We start from the raw sequence: 20,532 nt of genomic DNA, 5'->3' as shown, positions 1-20,532 counted from the left end.
CTATTTTGTAGCAGTATAGATTGAGTTTTGGCATGGGAGCGGAGAATCAAGAGTTTTCTCTGGATATGTTAATTTTGTGATTGTTATTAGACATTCAAGTGAAGAGCTGTGTTCTTTTGTGGGCAGAGTGGCAAACAAGTACCCCTGGCCCTTGTATTTTCTACATCAGAATCAGCCCTTCTCTCCTGTGGTATAGAATTGAAGAGTGTCAATTCCTTTCTGGCAGTTAAGCAAATCCTGAGCTTGAACACAGTGTGTCCTTTGGGTACCTGCATCACACGCATTCCGTTCAGAGGTGGGGTTCCCAGCTGGCCCCGAAGCACGTTAGATTCTTCTTCTCACTCCACACCCAGCCCCCTATCCATCAGCGTCTTCTCTGCTGTCTTAAACGGTCTTCTCATCGTTCTGGGCTTCATTTTCCTCTCATGTAAATTATCCTTGACTACTTCTTTGGTCTGTTTTTCCTATTTGCTGTAACACAAATGATAAATAAAAGTCACCTAAATATCCCCTTTTAACAGCAGAGGCAGTGATAGTTCAGCTCAAAGAAGTAAACCCTTTGAGAGCCAGGAGCTAATAAATGCAAATTTTTAATCTTTCAGATATCCACACAGAAGCAGTTCAAGCTGCACTGGCAAAGCATAAAGAACAGAAAATGGCTTTGCCCATGCCAACCAAAAGGCGGTCCACATTTGTCCAGTCTCCTGCGGATGCCTGCACACCACCTGGTAGGTTTATCAGAAGCTTTCTCTCTGACAGTGACTACTTTGATGTTCCTTGAGTTCTGCTTTTTCTTTTCTGAGGTAGGAGCTAGAACTCTCTCCTCATCATCAGAAATGTATGAGTACACCCTGAAGGTGACAGGTTTTCATTATTGCATTGTAAACAAGACACAAAAAAGGCCTTAAGAGTAAAGCTTTTTTTTTTTTTTTTTTAATTTTCTTCTGAAATTCCAGAATTTCCTTGCTCTAACCTCCAAACTCATGTAGTCATAAATAAAACCAAAGCTTAGGGTCTAAAAAATACCCTTATGTTACTAAATAGCTATTCTTTATTGATATCCAGAATATGACCCAGAGTCATATATGTATGTCTTTAACAAATTTATACTCCTAAATCAAATCCTTTGTCTCTGCAACAGTCACAGGAGTATGTGATCTCTGGACAAAATGTTTTTATGTCATGAAAGAGAGCAGTCATGCAAAGTTACAATAAATCTAGAAAACATATATACGTGTTTATGTGTGTGTGAATATATTTTGTATATGTTTTTATTTCTTTAAGAATCCACTTTCTATAATTGGATCAGGAGATAAGCCTAGAGGCCCATCGCCACCCTCTAAACTTGGAAGACTTACCATCCCCACCTCCACCACAAATTCATATTTGAAGAGCAACTGGAACACCTTTAAGTTGTCTTTTCCATTTGAAATCTTTCCCAAAGTTTTTAAAAATTTAGATGAAGTCTCAGAATCTCGATGTATAGGCCTCTGAGACTAAAGAGTCCATCTGTTTCAAAGCCTCAGTATAGTGTCTGTTTCTCCACTGTCATGTTCCTGGTAATAAAATCTTTCAGGAGAAACATTTCCTGAACTGTTTTGGTCTCAGCGATTTACCCTGTCTTTTGGGGGAGATTCTCAGGAAGGTTACATTTGTCGTGGTCGACTCTGATTCACAGCTGTCAAGTTGAGCTATTCACACTGATCTAAGCCCCTGGCCCAGGTTTATATTAATAGTCTTCTCCTAGGTTTTGGCTAACTTCTCAGAGCATCCAGGCGTGCTATGGGCTCATTAACTGTGTGTGCTTTTTTCTTTACATCTGTGGTGTCAATATGTTCCTAAGAGAAATAGCTCTGTGGCTTCAAGTGATCCTCAAAATGTAACGCAGGATACCTCTAGCAGACCGTCACAATGAGACATTTTGTGCTGTAGTGGTGCATACTTCCAGCCTGCTCGTTCAGAATCTTGGATGACTTCCCTGTCGCATTAGTACAGCACCAGCCGGGTCCTCGTGGACAAAGGGGGCTCTCAGTCTCACAGCTATTCCTTGATGGCACATTCTGGCGCAGAGTGGCTGAGGGTTTGCCATTGTAGTAAATGGCAAAGGGTAGGGAGCAGTGCAGACTCCCAAGTCCTTAGAACCAGTCTTCCCCAGAACTGTGCTAAAGAAATGCAGCTGTGAAGTAGTCTGCTCCCATGGCCACGGGTGAAATGGGAGAGTGGAGCAAAGGATTTTGAGCATGCGCAGACGGAATGGAAACCTTTTCTGTCCCCTTCCAAAGTCACTGCCTGAGGGGAATTCACCAACTCTAAATCGAGGCTGTTCATTGCTGAACAAGACCATAGTCCTGTGGAATTTGGTACAGGCTTCTGTATTTCTAAACATGAATGTTCTACTCTGTCTGCAGCCTTAAAGATGTGACATCATTTTCTTGATTACCTGGTAGTTTTAATAATTTCATGATTGTAAAGATTCAGTCCTCTCTCTTAAGACCTTTATTCAGCAGAGCAGAGTATTAAGGTTTCCTATCTATTTATGTCCTGTTCCGGGAACTCTGAATGGTATGTGAGAGATGTTGATCCGCTGTTAGAGACATCAGTGTTGTCAAATAGAAGAGGGATTCTCTCCCAACTTGAGCACTGAGAGCACCCCACGTAGCGGTTTCTCACTTGGCCCCCACAGAGAGCTGAACCTTGATGTACTTGATGCTGTCGTTCTACAACATGCATGCCTGGAACCATCCTGTGCTCCAGTGTGAGGGGCTGTGGAGGGACTGTATCATAAGGCTTCTCTTGGGACCTTTCCACTGGGGGGATGAAATTTGTTCTTCCCAAGTTAAAATAAGGGCTTCCCTGGTGGCTCAGGTGGTAAAGAGTCCGCCTGCAATGCAGGAGACTTGGGTTCTATCTCTGGGTCGGGAAGATCCCCTGGAGAAGGGAATTGCTACCCACTCTGGTATTCTTGCTTGGATATGGATTCCATTCTCTCCAAGCATCTGAGAGCCACCAGTTAGAGACTTGGCCATTGAACCTTAACCCTTTTATCACTGTCTCCCAGAACCTGTTACAGCCTAACCCAGGGAAGGCAGGTAGGTTTTATCTTGCCTTTTTACTAGCCCCAAAACATTAAAGTTTAGAAGAAATGCTGAAGCTCTGCTCAAGGGGTCAAGAGGAAGAGGAGAATTGATGTTAATTATGGATGGTTATGGCCTGATTTTGGAGAAGGCAATGGCACACACTCCAGTACTCTTGCCTGGAAAATCCCATGGATGGAGGAGCCTGGTAGGCTGTAGTCCATGGGGTCGCTAAGAGTCGGGCACGACTGAGCGACTTCACTTTCACTTTTCACTTTCATGCATTGGAGAAGGAAATGGCAACCCACTCCAGTGTTCTTGCCTGGAGAATCCCAGGGACGGGGGAGCCTGGTGGGCTGCCGTCTATGGGGTCGCACAGAGTCGGACATGACTGAAGCGACTTAGCAACAGTAGCAGCAGCAGCAGTAGCAGCAGCATGGGCTGATTTAAAAAAAAAAAAAAAAAAACAGGTTCTAGGCAGCTATGAAAGTGACATTGCTACTATTTTCTTTCTAGAAAAATCGTGCCACTCTTGCAGGGCAAGACTAACCTCAGATTTCACGGTATTATAGTTACATTGTCCTTTGTGCACTGAGAGGCCACACCGCAAAACGTCACAGAACGTGTTTTCTGCTCAGGGCCCTTCCTCTGCCCATGCTGTGCCAGGTGAACCTACTGTCTGGGATACCTGCTAAAGCGCACTGGCCAGTCGGCTTCTTAGAGACGCAACCAGCGTACAACTGTGGGAGTCACTGAAGTGATGAAAATCTAGAGCTGATTTTGGAGTATTTAACAAAAAGAGTCTGGGAGTGAACTATGTCATAAATCTTGGTTCCGTTCATAATCATATAATCTGATAAATACGCTAAACACTTGGCATGAGAGCTGATTTGTCTTTTGTTCATAAAGCTTTCTCAAATAATAAAATGTCATTCACCCTAAAACCTGCTTATTGATACATGCACTGATTTCTATCTTGTGGATTGGAAAATCTAAATTCTCCAAGTTGGTAGCAGCCTGTGGTTCTTTTAGTGCCTGTGGCCTTTTTCATAGTCTTTTAGACTTTGAATTACTGCCATCCAGTTCCCTTTATGTGCTGAAATCATTTACTAATGTCATGAGGCAATTACCTCAGCTCTTTCTTTGTAGGGCTTCTTTGTGTAATGCTATTACTCATTCATACAGATAAATAGAATGCCAAAACTACAGCATATATTTTTTGTCTCTAAGCTTTTTCTGCACCCATGTGGGCCTACCCTGCACTGCATTTTGAGGGTGCTCAGATGAACAAATAGACCACATAATGACCCCAAAGCACAGTAAGCTGTTTTGACTGGCTTGCATAGAATGAAGCTTAAAATTTAGGGGTCTCCCTGAGTTTCTCTTATACAGGACTCTGCTTGAAAGGGACTGTAGTAGTAATTCACAGGGCCAGACACAGAGACATTTACCTCTCTGTATTTCTATATATGAAAACAATGCCCACGAACAGACTGGAATATTGTTACAGTTTTAGCAAACTTTGATGATGCTATATGGAATTACAGGATGCAGAGGACTTTCGTATACCAGTGGCTGCCCTGCCTCAGTTGTTCTGCTTAACCAACTACTCTGTAAAGTGGGAAGTCTGGATTTCTTTAGAGATGAGGAAACAGACAAGCTTACAGTCACTAAGTGATTTGTCCTAGGATTCAGCAATTATGTGTCAGACTCGTTGCTTGATTTTGTTTTTTACTCTTGGAAAGTTCTTTTTTGCTTAATGCTTCTGCTAAGTCGCTTCAGTCATGTCCGACTCTGTGCGACCCCATAGACGGGAGCCCACCAGGCTCCGCTGTCCTGGGATTCTCCAGGCAAGAACACTGGAGTGGGTTGCCAAATAGATACTCGTATATGCATGGTCCTGGAATGGGTATTATTCCAAATAAATTGAACAGCTGTTGCCTTCGGAGAGCTTATAGGCTAAAATACATTATTAGTCAGTTACTAACTTGGAGAGTTCCCGTAGATATTCTAATTTTATTCAGAATCACAAAGTAAACCGAGATGGCAAATCAGACCTCTATAAATATGTTATAATTAATAAATTTTGGTTCTTTTAATAACATGCTTTCATTAGTATTGATATGAGTTATGAGCAGAGCTCCACAAGTACTTAGAAGTTTAGTATTCAATATTCTTTAAGCCGAAGCACAATAAAAACCCAGTCTATCAGATTGAATTAGTTTATTTCAATAAGTGATTGTAAAATTTAAAGTTTTCCAATAAATGTAATTTCATACTACCATTTCTTGAGTACTTCTGTGTACTAGTCAAAAGGCTGAGTGCTTAACATTTTTTCATAATTTGTTTTCTTGACAATTCTCTGTTCGATTTTACAGATGAGACAACAGATTTAAAAAGGCTTAATAACTTGCTCAAACATCTTTTTCTAGCTGTGTGGTCAGTTAGACAACCTGAAAACTCTCTCTCAGAAAGAGGGAAAAGAAAATTTCTCTTTAGTACTAGGTAGAATATAATCAGCTTCCTTTTAAATACATACAGAAGTGAGAGAGGTAGAGAATGATCACTAAAAATCAGTGTGGTGAGATGGGGCTGACTTTGACTGTCCTAGGGAGGAGAAGAGACTATCAACAAAAGACCTAAATTTTAATTACCATAAAGGTAGGAAAGATAAAACCTCAGACATATGTAAGGTTGAAAGTTGGGATTAAGATTCCAGAGAGGTTCACATCTTTAGCAGAAGGGACAATTAGAAAAAATTAAATGAAAAATTAACCTCCCAGCAAAAGAAAACCTTCTCAAGAAAGCTTGCCTGCTTTGCCTCAGAATAATGAGGGCAGGGACCTTCTCTAATAATTTGTGGTTGGTCAGTAGGTACAAGAATTGAATTCTGGTGTCCTGTTTGTTAAATCTAATGTTAGAAAGTGGTCCTAGGCTGATGATAACCTGGGGCACAAGTGGTTTCTGGGAGAATACATGAGTCCAGGGATGTAAAATCCCCACAGATAAAGATCCACTGGATTTTGTGAGCAAACAACCCCAAAATAGAAAAGAACAATAGCAAAACAGTAGAAGTAAGACCCATAAGAACTGATCTGCCCAACTCCTATCAATGGCAGAGCTAAGACTGGAATCCAAAGCAGTCTGGCCTTAAAAGCCTGTTCTCTAAACCACTTGGCATATGGCCTCTCATCCTACCATGGTGATGGTTTAGTCACTAAGTCGTGTCTAACTCTTGTGACCCCATAGACTGTAGGCTCCACTGTCCATGGGATTCTCCAGACAAGAAGACTGAAGTGGGTTGCCATTTCCTTCTCCAGGGGATCTTCCCAACCCAGGGATTGAACCCCTGGTCTCCTGCATTGCAGGCAGGTTCTTTACCAACTGAGCTACCATGTCAAGTAAATGTTTTCTGGTTTTATTCTGGAGCTCTAGCAATTGCTGCATATTTGGTTTAACTTTTCAAGTAGGCAGTAAATTAAAAAAAAAGTACCTGTCTTCTCACTGCAAGATGAATTGTAATATTAGTTCATTTTGTGAAATGTTTTTTCGTAGACGTGGGACAATACCTTGAAAAACAGTGTTTTGAAATCCCTTATGGGTAGAGTGATCCTGGAGTAATTATTACTAGTGAGCCCCCCTGTCTCATAAGTATCCCCATATGGATGTTAATAGACAACACATGGGCCTCTGCTGATTAGTGATTACATAGTAATTTCCTGTCCCAGCCAGCTCTCTGTGCACCCAGGTCACTGTGGGATGCTGGAAAATCTCTCAGATAGTTCTGAACATCTTCCTGATCCACGTCTGGTCAATCAGTATCCACCCTGATTGAGTTTAGTGCTAGATTAATCACTTCAGAATTTGTAGCCCAAGGTAAGTCCAGACTGCTTTCTGAACTAACCTTTTAATCTTCTCTTCCATATAAGTTTTTATTCCTAGACTGCACCTTCTTGGGTCTCTAAAGCTTTTCCTTCCTAAGCTTCAAACTCTTTCTTTGCCTATGTGGAAACTTACTTTGCCTGTCTTGAAGGTTCTGGAAGTCTTTCATTCCCCTGACCCACCAGTGCAAGAGAACATGACACTCTCCTGCCTGATACCACCCCTTCCCACCCCGCCTGCCCCAAACACACACAGATATTTCTTTTCATGGACTCCAGACTACTGTATACTAACTGTTTTAATGGTTGTTTCCCTTACTTGTTCTTTGAAGCTCTCATTTCCTGGCCTAGTTTATGTGTCATATTTTGTAGCAGTTGTTAGGGTGAGGTCTTCCTTTCAGTGAATCTTGACTTACCTGCTGTTCTAAGCTGGTATCTGGACCTAGTTTGGATATCGGGTGTCAGAACCCAGTGTCAGGCATTGTCTTTCCAGGAACTTGTGTAGCTTGCACCGTACCCCTCATTATATGTTTCCTGATTGGTTATAAATGGATTTTAGACTTCCGGTTCAGTTCAGTTCAGTTAAGTCATACCAGTTACAACCTGAAGGGCAAGCTATATTTCCAGAATATTTTCCTGTTGTGTAAACCTATTAAATTCATCATATACAAGCGGTTTGGCAAGGACTTTAGTTATGATGGATAAGAGTGTGAGTTCCTATTCAACTGGAGCAGAATCAGTGGGAAAAGAATGATTTTGTTAATATTAATTTAATCTTGCCCAATTTTCTGCTAATCCCTAACAGTTTTGTGGGTGACAGTTACTTTTTTTAAAAAGGTACGAAATAAATGTATGAATATGTAAAGGAGCTTTTCCACCCCCACCCCCCCCAAGATATAGTCCTAGAGAGGTGCTTACATTTTATATAATCTTAACATGTAAACTGTAGAACTTTGCAGAGTCGAAGTTCTGTACCTGTGAGGTAACATAGGGTGGGATTTTCAGGGGAGAGGGGGGACTTGATGTTTATTGGCCACCTGTTATATGCTGGCGCCACTGGTGCTTTCTGTAACTTGTCTTGTTTGGGCTCTCCCACAGCAGTTAGCAGAGGTGAGTTTCCTCGGCTGACTGAGGTGGCCCTTAGCAGCCCAGTGCTGTCTACCTGTCCAGCCTCATCTTTGGTCACTGCCACTTTTGCATCCTGTGCTTCCGCTAGCCTCATTTCTTCCAGGTCTTCAAATGTGCTCTGTTTCCTGTCGCCTCCCAGGTTTCTCACTTGACTCCCCTCTGTCCCCACCTCTGTGCCTCTCATAAATAATTCCTACTTAACCCTTCTCACCTTGGTTGAGGTCTCACTTCCTTGGGCACCAACCCTGAACTTCTTTAAGACTCTAAATCCTGTTAGAGTGGGTACTGTGTCTTCTTGCTTACTATTTTATTCCTGCCAACTAGTGTAGTCCTTAAAGTATTTATTAAATGGGTAAATAAGCAAATAGCCTTCTCAGATGGACAACTACATAGCTTGTAAATGGTGGCCCCAGAGTTCAAATGCAAGGACGCCAAAGCCATGTTTTTTCCACTGCACTAAGCCTCCCCACGGAGAAGGCAATGGCACCCCCCTCCAGTACTCTTGGCTGGAAAATCCCATGGACGGAGGAGCCTGGTAGGCTGCAGTCCACGAGGTCGCTAGGAGTCCGACACGACTGAGCGATTTCACTTTCACTTTTCATTTTCATGCCTTGGAGAAGGAAATGGCAACCCACTCCAGTGTTCTTGCCTGGAGAATCCCAGGGACAGGGGAGCCTGGTGGGCTACTGTCTTTGGGGTCGCACAGAGTCGGACACAACTGAAGCGACTTAGCAGCAGAAGCGGCAGCAAGCCTCCCCACAGTTATAGTCACTAAACACTCTAAGGAGGACTAGCCGGCAAATGAGGTAATTGAATTGAAACAATATATCTAATTACATAATTGATCCAAATAGAAACATAATGAAACCAATTTTCCACAAACCTAATCATGAAAATACTGTTTTTTACTATCTTTTAAAAATTGAGTTATTCTGATTTTAGACTTACACAGATTAAAATAAATGGTGCAATAAAGACACTCCGTGAATACAGTGGAGGTTGTGGGATCCTGTGATGTATCACCCCAAAAATACTTTATTCTCAGGGTCAGATTCACCTGTCCCATTCCTCCCATAGATACTTTTTCTTTTTTTAAAGCATGTTTGCAAAGACAGAAATCTCTGCCTCCCAAGGTACAGTTGAACATTTTTCTTTAAGATTATGCAAAAAATGTTTTCTAAAGAACCTCATCACTTTAGCCCTTTGGAGTCTGGTCACAGTTTACCTCTCCAGCCTCTTTTTTGCTCTTACCTCCCCAAAGTCCACATGATTTGCATAGAAGTATTTCAGTCCCTGACTGAGATTGGGGTTCCTCCTGTGAAACCCTTTGCTCACCCCATTTCTTGGCATCTATTATTTTAATATGAAATAATCTGAGGAGTTGTGTGTCGTCTGTACTAGATGGTAAGCCTTCTTAGGGCATTTACTATCTCATAAGAATTCATACATCTCAAAACTCCCAGAACTGATAGTTCCCAGCACATATTACATAGTTAAGTAGTACACTGTAAAATAATAATATTAAGTCTTGGGCCTCAGATCTCCTTCAATGTGACATAATAAATTAGGGGTAGTTTGAGAGCAGGAAGAAAGGATATAGTCATTATTTTAACTTTCTTACTTCAGATCCTCACAATTTGACTTCTAGATTAAATTAGTCTTTTGTTCTTCGAATTTCTGTTGTCAGGAGCTAGCAGTATTCTAGCTCTGTTAGTTATCTCTCTGGCTCTTTAAACTGAAGTAGAACATGGACCTGCAGTTTCACTTGAGTTAGAGGAAAGAGTTCAGCAGGACTAACCATAGAATATTAAATTTTTTTTTAGTTGAATGAAATTCAGTGCACGAGCCATAAATTGTAACCCTCAAAATCATTTAGGAGGGTTTATCTGACATCATACCAAATGCCGCTGTAACATGTATGCTGCATATGCTCAGAGTGCTGGAATAAATTCCTGACTTCTGCTTCCCTTAGCTGTCCTATATTTGGTTGAACTTTTCTCTTTTTATTTTTTCTGCATACTTTTCTAATTTAGAGAGTCAGAGCTGGTCTAAATGCAGGCACCAGTGAATTCTTCACAGTTCTCTGGGACCAGGAGAGAAGTACCTCTGTGGCCTCTCCGGTCTTGTTTGGAGAGCTCCCCTTTGCCCTGTGACCAGCTAGCTTTCCCACCAACACCATGACTGCTGCTGGGCTGAGCAGTTTCTTATTCCACAGTAGTCAGTTCCCCAAAATCTAGTTCACTGTTTGGCACTTTAGTTGTTGTTACCAAAATAAGATTTTTATATTTGCCATCAAGATCATTTCCTTTTAAGTAGACACTAATTAATAAGTACTTGTGAAAATCAGGGTAGCAGCCCATCGCAATGTTCTCTAACAAAGACACTGAGGAAGATAATAGAAGCACTTCAGCATTATTTGAACATAAGGAGATAAGCCAGAAGAATTTAGATACTGATTAAGGCCAGAACCAAAAAAACAAAACAACTGCAACAACCACAACAAAAACAGTGAATGAAGTTTAAATGTACAAAAATGGGTTTTTAAAAAGAGCTTAAAATAACCTCTAGATTTTGGCTGTTTTATTTTTGCAAACTTTGGTTCATAAGTCTTTCCTTGAGATTCGCAAGAAATTTTACATAAAATGTTTTGCTGCTGTCAAAGTTGAATGTGTGCTCATTGAGAAAGATCTGGAAGGTCTGTGTTCTAGGCAGGATCGAGAACTTCTGTTTTTCTAATTCCACACAGACACGTCTTCGGCCTCTGAGGATGAGGGCTCTCTGAGACGCCAAGCTGCGCTCTCTGCTGCCTTGCAACAGAGCTTACAGAACGCTGAGTCCTGGATCAACCGGTCAATTCAGGGATCGTCCACTTCTTCATCTGCATCTTCTACGCTGTCCCATGGAGAGGTCAAAGGAACCAGTGGGTCTCTAGCTGATGTATTTGCCAATACTCGAATAGGTAGGAGCTGAATCTCCCCAAGAAATTATGTTCCATTTGGCTCCCAGTAGCCATGAGATAGTTTATGATTTGCGTTAGGTTTTTTCAGGGTAGCCTAAAAAAATAGTATCAAAATGAACATGACAGACAATGAGGCAGAGAAGGGAACAGGAGCAGCACATTGGAACGATGGAAAGGTGTCTGCTTTATTGGCGATAGTATTGCCCACCTGAAGCCATAGATATTTCCATAAGCAATACTCAAGCTGCAAGATATAACACCAGTCTTAGTATGCTTTATCCGTACTGGAGAATATTCCATCATGGAAAAAGTGTTCAAAGATACGACGTCTTAGATTTTTCCCAGGATTGTTGCTTACATACTGTCTCTCTCTCAAAAAAAAAAACCTGAGAAAATTTGGAATTAAGACAGTATCCGTGAGACTCTTTTGTCTGTAGCATAAAGACTGGATTTATTGTCCTTGCTGCTGAACTATTGCTACAACAGAAGTGTGCGGGCTGAGAATGTCGGTCAGTGCTTTTGCTTGACTTGGCTTTAAGTGTGTGTGTGTTCTAAGCGTCTGTGACATCTGCAGATAAAGTTCAGGTCTCTACCTTTGCTTAATTAGTTGGTACACACAGCATGAAGCGATGTATATAAACATCATGTGTCTGTGATACTATTCCTTTTTTCTTGACAATCCATTTGCTTTTTGATGTCTTAATTTTTTGTCAGTGACCTTCCTGTACCACTTTATGTTTATTAAGTGATTTCTGAAAAGGAAAAACTTGGAAACCTTTTGATTCAAGCCTGTAATTTTTAAAGAAAATAGCTACCTTAAGGTCATGCTTGCCCATATTAAAAGGTCAGGGCCAGCAGCCGATGGCTTGGCCTGTGCTCTTAATTGATTGACACCCCATCCCCACCAAAGCAGCTACAGATGAGTAGACTCAACAGTTCTCCTGTTGGGACGGTCGGCAACAGAGCCATGGAGGGGTCAGGTTTTATATCCACATTGTCTAAAAGAGCAGTTTCACTTGTGAAAAATAGTTTCCTAGTACTCAGTTAACTTTATCTCAATTTTTGTTAACAAGATGATTTTATCTGACTTCATCTCATATTCCTTCTGCTCTGTGAAAAGTTCAGGAACTCACAGGAACCATTTTATCCAACATTACTGGCTTTTGGATGTTTGCTGTAACAGAAGTTAATACATACTTCATGTTTCTAAAGGAAAAAATTTGAAAATACAGATAAAAGGAAAAATAAGCTAGAGCCCCACTTATGTAGAACTCTTCAATATTATCACTTTCATGTGGATCCTAGACTTTGTTTGCATAACGTAAGGCTTTGGTTTTGTTTTTACAGAAATGAAATGGTACTAAATAGAACCTGCTTTTATTAGCAGACATGTCTGCTTTTAAAGCAGAAATCTTCTATATCATTAATATAGGATCATACTTTTGTCTTCATGGTTTCAAAATATGCCACTGTGGCTCTGCCATAGTTTATTTTAGCCATTTCCCTATTTTGGACATTTAAGTAGTATCCAGGTTTTTGCTGTATGAAAACTGAAATGAGCATCCTCACACACACAACTTCGTGCATTCGTTTGATTATTTCCTCTTAGGATGTATTCCTATAAGTGGAATTGCTGGGTCAGGTAAAAATGTCTATTTTAGTGCTTTGTTACCACATCATCCTACAGAAAGACTACACTGCAGTATACTTGTGCAAAGTATTTAAAGCTTTAAAAAGTATTAAGCTATTAAGTATAGACTTTTGGGGCCTGGAAACCTAAATCCCAAAATAATTTTAGAAATTGTTTATATTATGCTTTTTTCCTTGTTCATAGTTTTGAGTGGCTTTTCATTATTCTTGTGAACTCTGTGTTTTGCTTCCTCTAATTTTCTTTCTCTTCTTCTAATTTTTTGGTAACACTTCTCTGTTCAATGGCTCTCTTCCAACTATATCATTATTTCTTTATAGTAAGAATCCCTACATGAAGCAGATTAAAGCAGCACTGTTTAATCATGCTTAAAATAAGGGAAGAACCTTGTCTTTCAAGTAGATTCAAGTTACATATGGGTTGTTTTACAAAAATTAAAAATGGATTTTACCTGATTTTCTTCATCTGAGACCTGATCAGTCTGACTCACTTCCAAGACACAGTTTCTGTCCTCAATGAGTGAAGAGACACAGATAAACCACCATAAACATGAAGAAATGTTCAAAGACTAGAATATTAGTAGCCGTAATGATCATACTGACTTTGGTTTCATTTTGAAGTCACCAGCAATTTTTATTTTATTGTGGTTATTTTTATAACATTGGATTTCTACCAGACTTTCTGTGTAGAAAAGAATGTGTTTGAGAAATATTTGATATGTGATTTGATCTTACTAAGCCAGCTCAAGTTCCCAAAAGTAATAATGTTAGAAAGCTGATATGCCCTGACTTAACCTTTTCCTCTCTTTATATCTTGCTAGTAAAATTAGAGCTAGTGCCCCTTTAAGTGGTTTTCTCTCTTGTTAAAAAACAGCCAGCAGCAACAAAAAAAGACTTAAAGATTCTTCTTCTTACTGCTAACATAATATAATTTTAAATTTTGTTTTCTCCCCTCTTAGAGAATTTCTCTGCTCCCCCTGATGTCACTACAACTACCTCTTCGTCATCATCTTCCTCAATACGCCCAGCAAATATTGATCTACCCCCATCGGGGATAGTTAAAGGCATGCACAAAGGATCCAACAGGTCCAGCCTTATGGATACAGCTGATGGTAGGCAGCTGTTTGGTAGTTAAATACAGTATATTAGTTAAACTGAAAAAATTCAAATTATAAACAGCAGTGTCTAATGTCCAGCAGTGGCAGGACTTGTGATCTACTCACATAAGTCATTTCAGCTCTCTCTTTTCAAAGGTACTCTGAACAAAAAGTATGGAAAAAGAAAAGCATGCTAGGAGAGAAAAGGGAGGTTAGATGGAATCTTTGAACAGTATTAATAATAGCACCATATTTTTACTCTTGTCATAAAAATTATCCTGTATGTATATGTACCTGTTTAACCCAGCTGAAATAGAATGAGACTGTGAACAAAGGCCAAACATCATTAAAAATGAAAGCTCCTAACAGAACTGAGAAAGAGAAATATTCCTAAAATCAGTTAATTTTAACTTACCATTTTTTTCCCTATAGGTGTTCCTGTCAATAGCAGAGTATCCACAAAAATCCAGCAGCTTCTCAACACTCTGAAACGACCCAAAAGGCCTCCCTTAAAAGAATTTTTTGTGGATGATTCTGAAGAAATTGTGGAAGGTAGTGGTAATAATACCAAACCACATATATTCCTTAGAAATTTTGTAAACAGTTACTGCATGTAGATATTATAGGATTTATGAATGGATAAGGCGTCATTTTTGGTTGAAGAGTTCATAGTTTTCTGATCTTTTTTCCCTTATCATTTATATTTTAAATCTCAGATGAAAAATAGAGGGAGAGGAGGGAAAGACAAGGAGATAACTATGGAACATAGAATTATCCTTGGAAATAAGTTTTTTAAAATTAGGAACAAGCACATAATTTTAAAAATTATTTATATTTGTCATTATCTTAGAGTAGTGTCAAATTCATCCTCAAAAGTTTGCGCTTTTTTTTATATATATATAACCCAACCATTTTTGTTAAATCAGTCAGTCAGCACATATATAGATCTGTTTTAACATGGTGGATGGTGGAAAAGGTTCATGAAAATATAGTCATTTCCTTCATGTTGTTTCCAATTTAGACAAAACAGACACTACAGTCGAAAACTGAGTTTAGTCAATAAGTATGTATCAGTTGGTACTGGCAACTTGGAGAAAGGAAGAAATCGGTCTCATCTGTATGGTTGGGGAAAGCTCCCTCGAGAAAGTGATGAGTGGTTTATTCACCCAACAATTTAAAAAATATTTAGGGATAAAATGAATCTAGAATTTAATAGAAGGATTGGGAAGGAACTATGTGGGGGCATAGAAGGTGGCCGTTTGATATTAATAGTTATTAAAGGTGGGTGATGAATAGATCTATCTAAAAAAAGCCTTTGTCTGAAGAACTGAGCCTTGATAGCTTTGCAGTCCATTTTTATGTCCTGAGACGAAGAACAGACTTTGATTGCATCAGACTTTAAGGGAACTAAGCATGTTAGTAGACTCAACCCAGTCTTAGCCCATTTGGTGCAGCAGAAAGCACCAAGCCACGTGATGTATGAGCTTAAGATGAATTTCTCTTTCTTTTGGAGTCACTAAACTCACTGAACTATGGTCATCTTTCTTGATGAACTGAATTTTCAAGTGTCTATGCCAGTAATAGCCTCTTCAGTCTTTTTAGTACTGTGTGTTCAGAAGGCAAATGAAAATCAAAGTCTAGTAGGAGTCATACTTGAGCAACATTCATTGGCTGAATAGAGCTAACAGCTTCCCACTAATGTTAAATAGGCAATGATTTTTCATTTAAATGACAGTTATCTTTGGAAGAGAAAAATACCTGTATGTCTTTGGAAGTCTGCAAGAGTATGCCCCAGGGTCTGCAATGAGGCCTAATGGATGGCAATAATGTATAGACTTTTATGACCAAAACTATGCTTACCATATATACAGCTTGTCTGTAAGAACAAAACTGTTTATTTAGAATCACCGGTGTTTATTTTTATAGTTAGTTGGTTTAGGGTCTGGGAATATGCAAATGTTATTTACCTAGGGTGGTGAGTTGGAAAGTGAAACTGTTAATTTTGTATCAGTATAAAAATGAGTGAAGACATTTTAAGTTTTCCCAAATCTGTCATTAGATTGAGCTTTAACATGCATCTCATTTCATATTTCATTTGCCCTTCTAATACTTGCTGCTCATTCCATCCATTCTCTCTTCTATGCTCCTTCTCTCATCTCCTGTTCACCTGGCTAATCCCTACTTTTCCTTTAAGACTCGGCCCAGGCATTACCTCCTGCAGGTGGGCGCCCTCGTCCTCTAAGCTAGGAGGCGTGGTCCTCTTGTGCCCTTTCTCTTCATATCTTTGTCATGCACTGGCCGTGTGTGCTTTGCTCTGTGTGCAGGTGTGCTTCCCCACTGCACGCTGGATGCTCCTAGAGGGCAGGGCTCTGTACTGCTTGTACCTAACAATAATAGAAGCAATAGATGTTTGTTCAAAGGATGATACATGCAGCATTTATCTTCTCAATGTTTATCACATCTTACATACAGAGTTGACATTCAGTGAACACTTGACTTTTTGTTCCATATGTAAATTATCCTTCCTGCTATGAAAATACAGGAATTTTTTTTAAGTTCAAGCAATACTTGTTTATTGTAAAAGATTAAGAGGACTTTAGTTTTGTCTCTGTGAAAAAGTATGAAATATTATTCACCCTCTAGTTTCTGGAATTTACCCTATTATAAATCTACTGCTTAAAAAAATTTTTTTTTTTTGCCACACTACAGGGGATCTTATTTCTCCCACCAGGGATAGAATTGGGGGCGCCGGCAGTGCAAGCACTGCGTCCTAAACACTGGGCCACCAGGGAATTGCCTAGTGCTTTTCTTTTTTCTCCCCCAAGTTCCATTCAATTTAGTTAACATCGATTAACCAACCATTATATATTAGGCACTAAAGGCAATGAGAAGAATGAGAACCATGTCTTCTCCCAGGGAACTCTCATCTAAGAGGGAGAAAACCCTCTAGAGTAATAGAAGCTCTTAAGTGTCCTCAGTGCTTTAATAAGAGTGCACTCACGTGAAGTGTGGAAGAACTAAGGAAGGAATGGCCGGGCGGCTTCCCAGGGAAGGTACATCCTAAGAAGGATGAGTGCACATTCACCAAGAGGCAAGGGGTTGGCCATAGGAGATGTGCGCAGAGGTGTGGAGACATGGAAGGAACATTGTCATTCATGGCCCTTGTCTTCCTGATTCCAGTAGGTCGCTATTGTATACCTGTTAACTATATTTGCATTTTACAGATGAGGAAAAAGGAGGCTGAGGTAACTCCTTTTGCCCAGGGTCACACTAGTAAAAAGTGAATATAAGCTTGGGTTTCCTGACTCACAGTTCCATGGTTTTTCATTAAACATAACCTGGTGAGGTAGATCCTGGCTCTCTAACATTAGACACAAACTAAAGATTTTAAAACAAGTTTACTAAAAATAAAACAACAACCAAAAAAATAAATAAATTTACTAAAAATTGTAAAAGTACTAAATGCAAATTTATGCTTTGTGCTTTTTTGTTTATTCGGGGATTTGCTTTGTCAGGGTCAGGATTTATTGCATAAAATGTATTAAATAAGGTTTTACAGTTATGTGGGGAAATGAATTAAGGCTCAGTTTGTGGATTACTGTTTCTAACAACGTCCTTTCTCTTCTCAGTGAGTTCAAGCCAGAAAAAGGGAAAGGGAAATATTTTAAGATTAGAGACCTCAGTTATGTTAGCTGGTATTTGTACTTCAGATCTTATGTTCATATAACCTGTTGGGGTGTTTTTTTGGTACAGTACCTCAGCCAGACCCTAACCAACCCAAGCCTGAGGGACGGCAGATGACCCCTGTGAAGGGAGAACCACTAGGAGTCATCTGTAACTGGCCCCCTGCTCTGGAGTCTGCCCTGCAGCGCTGGGGCACTACTCAGGCAAAATGCCCCTGTCTGACCGCACTGGATGTAACGGGGAAGCCAGTTTACACTCTTACTTATGGTGAGTTTACATGAGTCCAGCTTCCTTTTCTCCTAATAAGCTCTTCAGATTATCATGGGTAATTTATTTTTTTTTATCTTGCTATCTAGCGGTTACTGTATTTCAGTAGATCTTTTAAACTATTTCAGTGGGATCCTAAGCTCCTAAGTATAGCTATTGCCAAATATTTTCTTTTGCTAAAGTGACTATTGTAAGCAGCTGTTACTTAAAAGAAGAAAGAGACTTTGTAGATTCACTGATGTTTAAATACCAGGAGAGGATTTTAGGAAGACATTTGGGCAGGATTAATGGTGTATGGTAAAAATCAGTTTTATCTAAAAATTGAAGTTGATTACTTTTCACATCTTTGTCATTTACTTCATTTTGCCACTTGCACATAATAGGCACAGGCTTCTATAATGATCAGAGTATCAGTACTTTTCCATTTAGTTTTATAGATTTTAAAAATATTTTTATTATGTTTTCTCTTAAATAACAAGAAGAATGGATTCAACCTGGGCTGTGCAATTTTGTTCTAGTTTATTCAGACAGATTCCTCTTTCCCTTCTAAAGTAGTAAACATTGTCCACAGACCTCCATATAGACTATTTTAGAGAAGAAAAATGGTTTTATTTAAAGAATTGTACAGATTGACATGAGTTTTCCCCTTTGATGCCTCTCTGAATGAGTTGTGTATAAAACTAACATACCTGTGCAAAGTAAAATGATTTCTCTTTCAATTTCTTCATAATCTAAAGTAAGAATTTCTAAGGTGGTTGGGAAAAGGAGCAAGAAAAGGGGAAGAATAGACTTTCCTCCCTAACGTTGTTTTTAGCATTCATCTCAGGACCTGTATGTTAATGTCATCCATATACCCTTCAAGAAAGCAGTGAGATTTTTACATGTTTATTTAACATCTGTGAATATATCCGCATGTTTCACATAATTTCCATTTCACTGAAATGTAGTGGTATGGAATACGCAGTCATTTGAGTCATACTTCTGCTTTGCAGTTACTTCAAGTATTCAATACCATATATGTAAGTGGTTCTTCAGAAAAGGCTTAGAAAGAAGTGGTCTGCTGATTTTCAGTCTTGTGATAAAAAATTGTTTCCTTTCTTTTAAGTATGATCAGCTTGCATCAAATTATTCTACAGATAGATTACATCAGAGAAGAATATGAAATATTGTCTAGAGTGAGCTTTTGGTGGTTTCCTTTTTGCTTGCAGACAAGACTGGCTTTCCTAAATTAGAGTGAACGTAAAGCAGTTTTTGTGGGGAAGGCCTCTCTGTGTGTAGAGGGTGATGCTTGTCTAATGTATCGTTTGCCGGTGACGGATATCTTATTCATTGTGCTAGTGAACTGAGTGCCTTCTTATTAAAGCAGACCTGTGTTTTTCTACATGATTATTTTCTTTTCTTTTTCCAGGAAAGTTGTGGAGCAGAAGTTTAAAGTTGGCCTATACACTGCTTAATAAACTGGGGACCAAAAATGAACCTGTATTAAAACCTGGAGATAGGGTAATTGTTGTTGTGTTTTTTTTTTAGGGAGGTGATGTTTTATTGTTTTCTAGCATGCACATTCTGGACTTTTTTTGATGTACAACAGCACAATTTATGTAACTGTTATTCTTAGAAATTGAAAATCATTTGGTTCCAACCCAGGTTATAATTCTTGCATTTATAGTTTGAAAAATAGTCACATGTCTCTTTCTGTGTAGCTCCTAATCAATATACTGTTTTAAGGTACTAGTGAAAATAAAGAGAAACCTAAATCTTTCTGTAAATAAATATTTCAATATTTGGACAACAACAGTAGCAATCAAGATTATTCTTTGATATTTTTCTTTGAAAAATGCCCCATAAAACTTTAAAAACAAGTTTTCTGGGGTTTTATGTAGACAGGGGATGAGAGTTATGTTACTTCTAAGGAGGAGCAAATTTACATCATTATTTTTTCTTTAATGAAGGTGACATTAAATTTTATTTAGTATTTAGAGGTTTTTTACACTTTCTAAATAAAAGTATTTGAATCATCAAGCATTACTTTTCATTTGGAGTTGTAGAATAAAACACCCAGTGCATACACAACAGAATCCTTCTTAGTAGGCTCATGATTACAGAATCTCCTAAACTAGCCTTTTAAAAATTTGCATCATGGCAAAGGGCAGCTCAAGTAGACTTTTACTAATAGTGTGACATGTGAGCATTTCATAATCTTCACTGAACCCTAAGAAGGTAGTTTTGTGTCTTCCTAATGACATGGACACTTGTGTGCAGGAAGGAAATGGGTTGTTTAAATGTCTTTTGGAGTTAGTATCTTTTTAGAACTCTGGAAGGTTCCCAATTAAACTTATCTTGGGAGTAAGAGAATTTGAAAGTGAGAGAAGGGAAGACAGGTGTCCAGTGTTATAATTAAGTTTCAGATGTTAATCTGTGAGTATCGAAACCAAGTAACAAGCTCCGCAATGATCATGACTTCTGTCTTTTTGCATCTCTTGAGGAAATTAGGGAGAGTTAGTTGTCCCTGTGATGCATTACAGGTGAGATCACAGGTCTGAACATATTATGGAGGTTTCACTGTTTACCTTTTTTAAGTGAATTAACTTTATATTCATAAAGGTTTCTACAGTGATGCTTAAACTCCCAAATGCCTTCTTGCTAGAACACTTGCAGTGTTGGTTAAATTGGTAAGGATCTAATGCAGTGAATTTGTTAAAAAGTATTTGGGAATTCCCTGGTGGCTCAGATGGTAAGGAATCTGCCTGCAATATGAGAGACCCAGGTTTGATTCCTGGGTTGGGAAGATCTCCTGG

At 39.1% G+C, this 20,532-nt stretch overlaps 1 protein-coding gene across 3 annotated transcripts in view; it reads left to right on the top strand.

Moving 5' to 3' along the window:
- Positions 1-20,532, top strand: part of DIP2B (disco interacting protein 2 homolog B) — a 229,775-nt gene that overhangs the window by 152,219 nt on the left and 57,024 nt on the right. The window contains exons 4-9 of one of the 3 annotated variants that reach the window (XM_019960582.2): positions 603-728; positions 10,830-11,042; positions 13,649-13,801; positions 14,219-14,338; positions 17,540-17,737; positions 19,146-19,237. In XM_019960582.2, the coding sequence (XP_019816141.2) occupies positions 603-728; positions 10,830-11,042; positions 13,649-13,801; positions 14,219-14,338; positions 17,540-17,737; positions 19,146-19,237 (902 nt within the window). Of the gene's footprint in view, positions 1-602; positions 729-10,829; positions 11,043-13,648; positions 13,802-14,218; positions 14,342-17,539; positions 17,738-19,145; positions 19,238-20,532 lie in introns of all 3 variants that reach the window. The other 2 variants (XM_019960581.2, XM_019960583.2) reach the window with 2 other exon arrangements.

This window comes from Bos indicus, chromosome 5 (assembly GCF_029378745.1).
Source record: "Bos indicus isolate NIAB-ARS_2022 breed Sahiwal x Tharparkar chromosome 5, NIAB-ARS_B.indTharparkar_mat_pri_1.0, whole genome shotgun sequence".
NCBI classification, from domain to species: domain Eukaryota; kingdom Metazoa; phylum Chordata; class Mammalia; order Artiodactyla; family Bovidae; genus Bos; species Bos indicus.
This window is presented reverse-complemented; position numbering and strand designations above follow the sequence as displayed.